The following is a 9,962-nucleotide window of genomic DNA, read 5'->3' as shown; positions in this document are numbered from 1 at the left end:
TTCCCATAATGTCACTTTTGATTATCCGAGAGAGGAGAGATATAACTCATTTTTTCAATATGGTGGAAGAATTAATGAAATCATGTGTTTCAATGTATCATTGCCCCTCCCTAGCTATTGCTCCTTGATTACTTTTAATGCCAATGTGTGCATTGTGTCTCTTTAAGATATGGAAGTATGACATGCTAGCAAAAGAAGTGTAGGACCAGGGAACTTAAGAAAGAATGTGTCGTACGTACAAGGATACTAATGTCTTTTTAATATGCAATGGATTTGTTTTTTTTTTAAAGAAAAAATGTTGTTTATATAACAAAATAATATGATCCAAGAATAATAGACAAATGGGTATGAATATACCTAATAGGGTAGAGTAGAGCCCTCGAATCACTGTGCACCTCAACTAAGCAACCTCTCGCATTCCTTTGCATGGGAGAGCTCTTAGCTATATATTGACTGATCAAAAAGTCCTCCCTAAATACAAAACTAGAAAACACAAAACCATTGAACACATCTTCCACAAAAAGAAGATACCAAAACCATGTAGCTTACTTGTAATCTCCTCTTCCTAATACATGTCTCGCTTTTTTCCTTGGGGGTGAGGATTCTACCCAGAAGTTTTTCCCTTGGGGTGAGAATTCTACACAGAAGTTTTAAAATGATGCACAGAACTTTGGCTGCCTGACACTGATCTCTGCTGACTGCTCTTGCAATAAAGCTTGAGCACAACTTGATTACCCATTCATCATTGCAATATATGAAGTTCACAAGGTTAGGCCTTTTAATTCCGTTCCACAGTGTTGTTTACAAGTACTGCCAAAGCTGAATGTATGGGCAATGCTTTGCATAAGCACATCTGGATTTGAACCAGCAAATGGTGTAAAGAACAACACGCTACCAATGCCTAGTCACAATAGCTCCTCCCAATTGAAGACGATATTCGTACCACTGAAAATAAAGAGACACACTAACATTAGTCGTTATCATGAATAACTTTGTAGATCTTGGTAGATGCCTGGTTTCTATCTTGGAATAAAGATAAAATGAATATAGTATAAACCGTATCACCTACATCAGGTAAGCCAAACAAAGCAAGAAACTAAATCTAACAAATATAAAACTTTCAGCACGCCATCCATGAAACTAAAACATCCTGCACTACGAAATAGAATTTTAATGTTTGCCTGGTAAGGTATGCCTTCAGCATGGGGAATTTTATTTTCCAGTGGGAGGCATTATGTATAGAAAAGCATTCTATTCATCTCTCCCTCAAAGATGGTTTTGAATCTTGTTTTTTATTTCGGAACTTTAAAAAAGGAAACAGATAAACACACCAAGGCATCTTGGCTTTCTTTATTTCATTATAGGATAAAAAATGGATTTACACGAAGCTCACCGGTAAATCACAATTTGGTAACATGGAAAATTGTAGGGCTGGTTTGATCTCCAGACTTTCTCAAATTGTATTCACTGGTGAATCTTGGAACTCCTTAATATACATTTACATATATGCAAAGAACAATCTTTGCAAATTCCATTCCAAAAATGGAACTACATTATTGATCAGCTGCAAGCCATGGAAAAGGCCTTTTTTTCTAAAATGTGAATATAGAGATCTAATAATAGAAGAAAGAATGCATAGTAGATACATCGTCATCACATTTGTGACAAAATATTACTGATTTTCCGCAACTCTGTAAGCGCAACCAACGCTGTGACTTGTCCTTTCCCTGCAAGGAAGTTCCTTGACAAATGCTCCAACCTTTCTGTTGAAGACAGCTGAGTTTCATCCTTGTTCTTCACTGTACATTCTTGCGAAAAGGCAGATTCAATGACCTGACAGATAAAACCAGGAAACCCAATTTATTAATGAATGACATAGTCTTTATATTAAACGAGGAGCATCATATGAATATAAGTTCAGATCAAACCCTCCACAGAAAATAAACACCAATTACAAAGTCATATGACTTACCTGAATACTCTCAAGCATAGATTGTCCCAAACTTCGCAAATTGGCTGATGCATTATTGTCTTTAGAGAGTGTTGAAGTGACTGATTTGGTATCCAAAGGCTCCAAAATACTATCATTTTCAACATTGGCCCCATGAACATCTGAATTGCATGATGGCCGACTCCCATCAATTTCAGGAACTAGTGGCAAAGAAGAAGCTACTATACCTGACTTTTCTTGACAGTTGCTTATTGATTCAGATAATCCCCTCTTGTCATCAGAACATATGCTATTCTGTTCTTCCGTTTGAACATCTGATTTGTTAGCCAAAGGCTCCAAAGTATTACTCTTTTCCACATTGGCCCCGTGAATATCTGAATTACAAGAGGCCTGAGACCCATCAATGTCAGGAACCAGCGGCAACGGGGAATCTGCTATACCTGCTTTTCCTTGAGAAGCACTTCTTGATTCAGATAATCCCCTCCTGTCACCAGAACATATGCTATTCTCTTCTTCATTTTTAGAAAGTTCATCAGTACCTTTTCCAGTTGTGGTATTTCGGCCAAAACTCCAAATCCAACGAAACTTCCCAAACTGACCTGCTGATGAAGATTTATGTTTCCCCGTAACTTCCGAAATCCCCACTGTATCGCTCGGCATCACCTTCTTCCGTGATGTCTTTGAGGTACAGACAGTGGAACCTTCATTACTTCCACTATTTTTACCTCTGATATTTGTCTGCAACTCTTCTCTATTTGCCATGTTTGGACCATCCAATCTGCCATTGGCAGAAATGCTAGCAACTTCTGAATTGTTTGTCAAGAATGCATGAGAATCTGAAACTAATAAGTCTGTCACCTGCTCATCTTCCTTGTCACATGACAATTGACTCAAACTCTCGCTTATTTGATCAGAAATGACATCAGGATTGATGCATTTTACAATATTCATTCTTTGCTCATTAGGCACTGGACTTCTATTAGTGTCTTTCTTGCCTATGTTAACAGCTAAGTGCCTTTCATTTTGATAATCATTATTTCCATCGAAATGACCTTTACCTGTTGTGTCTTCAGTGCTTTGCTTTGGTGCTTCAATTTTATCACTGGCATGAGGGCTATCATTTCCCTCAAGCGAGGACAACTTGCTGACCTTTGAATCAACCAACGACTCAACTCTCTCGGGTTTATCATCTAGCAATTTACGTCTAGTTGAATTTCCAGATGAAGATCTACTTGTATGTGTAGGAACCATATTATTTAAGACAGAATTGGGCTCACTGATGGAAGAAGGCAAACAGTTTTCATTTCCTGTTTCTTGTGTCTCTAAACTATTCACTGAGTTTGAAATAGTATGTTCCTGGATTGGTGAATCTTTAAAACTTCTCCCTTCCATGCCTTGACCAACGGAGTCTTCAGGCACCACCTTTTGCAACATAGAATTCCTCCATTTTTGTTCCCAGTAGCTCTCTGGCACTGAAACTCTCAATCTATCAGATGAACATGGACTTGACTTTTGGTGTTGCAAGATCATAGTTTTATGAGTAAATGCAGGTGACTGGGATGAGAGAGAATTACTTGTACTTCTAGCAAGCTTCCCTGTCCTGACATTATCAAAATGTTGACCTATTTTCCCCAGGGGAGGTGGAGTGCTGCCATTTATATCCATAGCAAGACTATGAAGTAAATTTGCCTTTTCAATTAGCTTCTTCACATCTGTATTCTGTGGAAAATTAAGTAACTTTTGGAGGCAAGTTGTAGCATTTGTCGTGGCAAGCAATGAGGATCTTAGGTGCAAAAGCATTGAAACTGCCATGGCTAAAATAAATGCACTGCGACAAGACTCTGCAATATTATTTCCAAGGACATTATCACCACTGGATGGTAGAGGACTGTTCGATGCTGTAAATATTGCATCCCAGACAAGTAACAGATCCTCAAGACCAAACTCTCGACCAAACAGCACTCGCAACCAACGCAATGCAAAATATTGGGGCTCAACACCGAGCTCAACAAGATGACTGTACAGGGAGAAGTCAGCAACAGCAAGTAAATTATATAAATCACTTGAGGCTTCAATAACAGGAGGCAACCCAGCTAGAGAACCAACTGCAGGGGAGTTGATGAAATAGTCTGCCATAGCAAGCGCTCCACCTTGTCCACTTAATAATGCATCAAACATGCAGTATGCATCATGTTCCATAAATCTTGCAGATAGGAGACCCCCAAGCTCTCCTTCAGCCCCATAAGCATCGCTTCCCAAAAAGATAGACATGACATCTGCATCGAGTTCGTCACTGCTCCTAAGTCTACCCAGATTTGCTTCACAAGAAGGGTTTTCAACACTTGAAACACTGACAACTGATTTAAACTCATCTTCCACCTTAATCACATTTTTACTAAAAGTTGATGCTTTTTTAAGATTCTCTCTTGGACTTAAACTGCTTTCTTGAAATGTAAGATCTTCAAACCTGTCATTAAAAAGGTCTCCATATAGATGCTTCACCTGGGAGAGAAGCATGACATCGACATTAAGGACATACATAAGAGGTGCGAGCAGTTCATGCATTCCTGTAAGCAAAAAACACTGCTGTTAAGCTGTTAACTCTGATGACATTCAGAAGCAACTTAAAACCTGTATGCGAACATGAAGTAGGCACAATTTTATAAATAATGGTATAACCTCTAACATATTTTTAGGTCTGTTCATGGAACCATACCTTGTCGATAGCTATGCTCCGGATGATTCAAGGACCTTAAAAGCAATATACGCCTTAACATAGCCTGGCATGCAGGCGTTTGAAAATAGCTTCCATGCTCAGGATATAAACGGGACAAATCATTTTCTATGGCTCTTTCGAGTTCAGCAGTTCGGAAGAAACGGCCCCATGAACTCTCTGCAGTAAGGTGGTGTAATTTTAGCTATACAAAAATTTCAGTTTAACTATTACATCCTTTTAATATCATATCTCAACCCACCTGGATTTTGAGATAAAGGGTTGTCCATACTTAAATCAGATCCCTTCTGACTTTCTTCCATAATGTGTGGATCAACGAGCAAGCGCCTTCTCAATTCAGCGTACCTGCAATAGTGGTATGGTCTTAAATTTTGCCCGGCAGAAAACAATTGTTTGTACATATTGTTTGTTTTGGTATCATTCATAAAAGGATCCGTGAAGTTAAAAAAAAGTGGTATCGAGCACAAAAGAAATTGCTAAACTGCACAAACATCTACCTGATGTAAAAGCACTTCACACAATAAAATAATGTCATTTCAATAAATTGTCATACACAGATATAGTATAGCAGAAACAAATGATAGCAAGAAGAGGAAAGAATATAATGGTCTATCAAAAATATCCCCAAAAGGCACAATCAATAGAGCAGAATTTTGCAAAGATGGAAACAATGATATTGCTGGTTTCCTGAATTTGGGGAAGTAAACAAACCTCTGAGTGCTTAAAAGATCCATGATTAGGATGGATGTATGCTAGATTTTTTTGTTCATTTTTTTTGTTTGTCCTTTCTTTCTTTCTGTTTAACATTTGATGGACATCATTTGCTCTCATCTGGTCTTTGGTATCCCCTTGATCATATTTAATCTGGATTAATTGCACTTTTCCCATTCACAATGCCAATAAAACAGCTAAAGAACAAAGGCTGTCAACAATTATATTATACAAATATAAGATGCACAGAAATGTATTGTCTTGACTCTTTAATACACATAATTAAGAATGTACCATACTTTACAAGAAATTTACCAAATCCTTGAAGGAATCATATGAGATGTTTTTGGTACTCTCCCTCACTCCACCTTGAGAGTATCTGATTCTGTTGGTTTATAACTTTCTATGTTCATTCATGGAACTCTGACATTGAAATTTGTTACTATGTTTACAATATTCTAAGTCAATTCAACAGATTCCTCACAAAAGCAATATTACATGACTTTAGTTCCCTTCGTGCTCAAACTTTCCTGTTAGCAGAGACTCAGAGAGCCAGTTGTTGATAAAATGGACTTAAAATGAAAGGGAAAAAGGAAGGTAATGGGAAAGGCTGGACATCAAGAAGAATGCAAAGCATAAGAAAGAATGAAAGATGATTTCTTTGTCTAGATTTTAGCTCCTTGGCAAAAGGCAGAGTATATTGGAAAGGCCAGAGATCAAAAAATTGCAGGCATTGGAAAGAGTGAAAAGAGGTTTTCTTTGTCTAGAGTTTAGCTCCTTGGCAACAGCAACTTGAAAGTACCGAGATGTGAATGATCTAGAAAACTATGTATACACAACAGTCTGCGACTCTGCAGTTACAGTGTAGAAAGGCCAGAGATCAAAAACCAATGCAAGCATAGGAAAGAAAGAAAGAGGCTTTCTTTGTCTAGAGTTTAGCTCCTTCGCAACAGAAACTTGAAAGTACCCAGATGTGAATGATCTGAAAAATCTATGTATACACAACAATCTGCAGTTACAGTATCATGGGCAACAGCCTATGCTGGGTTTCAGCTTCTAACCTTCAACAAAGGCTCGGAATTCCACACGCATTTTTTCCATGGTCCAAAACTCCAATACTGTATGATTCAATGGTTGTATGCAGTCGAACTTATCTAATTGAATTTTGGAAGTAAGCTTTCCAATCCCTTATCAAGAATTATGAAGATGAGATTACTTTGGCGCAGATAACGGACAGTTTCTCAGACAGGTAGTATTTCCATAAGCATTTGGCATGCAAAATATTCTTTGATGGGCAACTTAACCATCAAAACCCAGACATGTCCATTTTAAACTTTTGCAATTTCTTTCCTTCTTTTCCCTCTCTAATCATCCACTCAGAGCATGATGGTCCATTAATCCATTGTATAATGCATTTAAAAGAGTGGTCTTGGATCTAGGATCTCTGCTATAATGCTATTATTATTATTATTAGATTGCCTAATTTGGGCGGATATACTCTGTTAACAAAGGTTGCGGCAGAGAATAACTGGTCTAAACTATCTTGTCTATATTGTTAATAAGCAGGGCAATCCAGCTCTGTGTATTCTTTGTTTTCATCCATGATTAAATTGTGAAAGTCGCACATCATTCTTCGCTGAGACGTTTGGATGCGAGAATCCTTGCGCAAGAATAATCCAATCAGTTCAATCACCAAAGGCTCGCATCCTGCCATGCTTGTCCTACAAGGGTGGACAAGAATATGTATGAAAAAAGTTTTCCAGGCACAGAATCAATGGCGGACAGCATGTCTATAGAATCAACAACTTAATTTTTATCCGCATAAGGCAATTCAGGTATCCGATTTGCCATCGAATCCATATAAATTAGAGAGGCGCCCAGCGCCATACCGCCAACAGGTAGTCACGATTTCAAATCCCATGAAATCATTTTACTCCCCCTAAATCAAAAAATGAAAGACAAATATGGGCGTCTCTATCATCTAAATGACCACGGTCACAGATAACCAAAACATCACATGAACCAGGGCAAAAGAAATACATCTATCTAAAAAAAATCACCCCATATCAAATTGAAATTCGAGGGCAAAATCACTTACTTGCGCCGACCATTCGCTGCGGCCCTTCTGAGTTCATCAATAGACGTAGTCTCTGGCAAAACTTCGAGCTTGATCCTCCATTGAACACCACGTAAGCTTGCAATCCCACCCTCGGAACCTCCAACAAAGGATTCCACGCTTGATTCTCTATCAGGAGAAGACCTGGAGCTTCTAGGTGAGTACCCATCTCCCCCATTTGCCAGAACCAAAATTCTTGCCATCTCGTGAATATGATAGGGAATTCTATTGCGGTTATTTCATCAAGCAATCACAACGCCCAATTCATACCTATACCCCCCCACAAAAAATGAAAGAACGGGAAAAAAAGAAGGCACAAAGGGATGAAAACCAATAAATCACAAGATCCAAATAATGCTCTACTGAATTCAGCTTCAAACAAATAGAATCCAATTACAGAAGCCAGAGAAAAAGGGGAATTGTGTTGAGAATAATCGTTTATTCAAGCATCTGCAAATCCAAATTCCTTCCAAGCCCAATCAAATCCAAATCCCTTCAAGCCCAATCACAGGATTTAAGAAAAGGTATGGTCCAAAACGGATATGTAATAAAACGGAGGAATCTGGAATCAGATAAAAACAAGCACTATTGCAGTCATTGCGGCCGACCACGAAGTTTTTTATATCCAATTGTCACCCTCTATGGAACCCCTTCCATAGCTGACAATCTCAACACACCCAAAGACAAGATTGTAAGAAAACAGACAGTGAACTTCACACCCTAAAACTTTCCTCCACTCAATGCCTTTTACCTTCCCCACACGTTATTCTTGCAAATGAAATCGTGATCTTCTTCCCCTGTGTGGCTCAAATTTGTCTTACCCCAATAATTGTGACCCTTGGGAGGGCTTTTGTTTTTCTTGCCATCGTCAATGGATTGCATATTCTTTCCAGAAATGCCCGCTGCCCCAGAATGGCGGATTTATTTTCTCAGCTAGATGGATGTTCTCATATCCATAGAGCAAAAGCAATGATAGCGCGGAGTAAAATGATGATGAAATTAAATCAATCAAAGGACAAATCCACTGCTCGGTGATCCTGGAGCATATCCCGTCAGATTATTCATAACATATGCTTTTAGTTTACGTTTACGTTTGTCTCATGTCATCTAGGGTTTAATAATCCAAGAAACAATATAAAATGCACACATGCATGCGTGTGTATATATATCTATGATAGATACCTGAGGGCCCTCCATATTCAACCAGCTGCCCTACCTAACATTCACAACTCTGTGTAAATAGTTGGAATTCATGCATGGTATATGACCATTCAAACGCTTTCTGCATGCTTCCAAAGAGAAGAAGAGTAGTTGTTGGATGTAGACCAATCATTTTTTAGGTGAGCAAAAACTTTGGGACTTATTTCTGGTGTGGATCTCAAATTCTGGTGACCTGGCCTGTTAACAAATTGTCACTAGCGTTACCATGACATGCACTTTAAGAGACAATGGACACCCAGCGAATCGATCTCTTGACCTTGTTCTTTGGTTCACTGCAGAACCTTAGGATTCACACACAGTGATCAGTGCTTGCAAGATTGCTTGGTGGAGTCTATGGTTTTCCGGTAGTAAGTGATTGGTGCATTCCACCTGCAAGTCATCTTGAGGGGCACATTTGCATGCTTTGGTAAAATGAAAATCACATGGTGATCCAGTAAAATCACATGGGACCCACTAATATATTATATTATTATTTATAGTACTGTGTACATGTAATATGGAATTGCCAATTAAAAAAAATTGAGAATATATTATTTTCTCTTCATTTATAAATAAAGTTTTAATGATGTGCATATTTCATCAAATTTGTAATTTGATTTCTATTATGTTTTTAGTTTTTAAAAATCATTATAAGATAAGTAGGGATGGTATAAAGATGTAAGTAGGAATAGTATAAAGAAAAAAATATTTTATAAAATAAAATAATAGTAAAATTATTATTAACTTTTTTTTGAAGGTGGCAAAATTTATCAAACTCAAGTGTCAAACCAACAGTGAGGACAGTCATCTCTGATCGCTATCCGCGAATGTCGGTTTAACTCATCACTGTTATCAAGGAAAACCACACCACCTGTAAAATGAAAATCACATGGTGATCTAGTAAAATCACATGGGACCCACTAAGATATTATATTATTATTTATAATACTATGTACATGTAATATGGAATTGCCAATTAATAAAAATTGAGAATATATAATTTTCTCTTCATTTATAAATAAAGTTTTAATGATGTGCATACTTCATCAAATTTGTAATTTGATTTCTATTATGTTTTTAGTTTTTAAAAATCATTATAATATAAGTAGGGATGGTATAAAGATGTAAGTATTTTAATATATTATTGAAGGGAAAAAAAAATATTTTATAAAATAAAATAATTGTAAAATTATTATTAACTCAAAATTTAAAGAGAATTTATGATAAATTAGGAAATTAATATATTATAA

General features: G+C 37.3%; 1 protein-coding gene across 5 annotated transcripts; it reads right to left on the bottom strand.

Annotated features, from left to right (window-relative positions):
- Positions 1–335: 335 nt before the first annotated feature.
- On the bottom strand, positions 336–8,598 carry LOC149169000 (uncharacterized). Of its 5 annotated transcripts, XM_089428503.1 has the most exons (7): positions 7,495–8,598; positions 7,022–7,117; positions 4,927–5,030; positions 4,668–4,844; positions 1,973–4,518; positions 1,677–1,833; positions 336–945 (listed from the first exon to the last, which is right to left on the bottom strand). In XM_089428503.1, the coding sequence occupies exons 1-7, from the start codon at positions 7,713–7,715 to the stop codon at positions 902–904; spliced, it is 3,345 nt and encodes a 1,114-aa protein (XP_089284629.1). In that variant the 5' UTR covers positions 7,716–8,598; the 3' UTR covers positions 336–901. The 5 variants fall into 5 exon arrangements, with proteins under 5 accessions (XP_089284629.1, XP_089284632.1, XP_089284633.1 ...); XM_089428506.1 differs by lacking the exon at positions 7,022–7,117; XM_089428507.1 differs by lacking the exons at positions 7,022–7,117; positions 7,495–8,598 and adding an exon at positions 6,458–6,980.
- Between the last annotated feature and the right edge of the window lie 1,364 nt (positions 8,599–9,962).

Source organism: Pinus tabuliformis, chromosome 4_2 (assembly GCF_031772625.1).
Source record: "Pinus tabuliformis cultivar Carrire ecotype Pingquan chromosome 4_2, CPIR1, whole genome shotgun sequence".
NCBI lineage: Eukaryota > Viridiplantae > Streptophyta > Pinopsida > Pinales > Pinaceae > Pinus > Pinus tabuliformis.
Note: the sequence above shows the minus strand (reverse complement) of the source record. Positions and strands in the feature narration are given on the sequence as shown.

Excerpts from the sequence above, each read along its gene's own strand:
- LOC149169000 (XM_089428503.1), bottom strand. The coding sequence starts at position 7,715 with ATGGCAAGAATTTTGGTTCTGGCAAATGGGGGAGATGGGTACTCACCT. Across the intron at positions 7,118-7,494 it reads GCAGCGAATGGTCGGCGCAA|GACAAGCATGGCAGGATGCG; the intron begins GTAAGTGATTTT and ends CCACCCTTGTAG. Across the intron at positions 1,834-1,972 it reads CTATGCTTGAGAGTATTCAG|GTCATTGAATCTGCCTTTTC; the intron begins GTAAGTCATATG and ends TTTATCTGTCAG.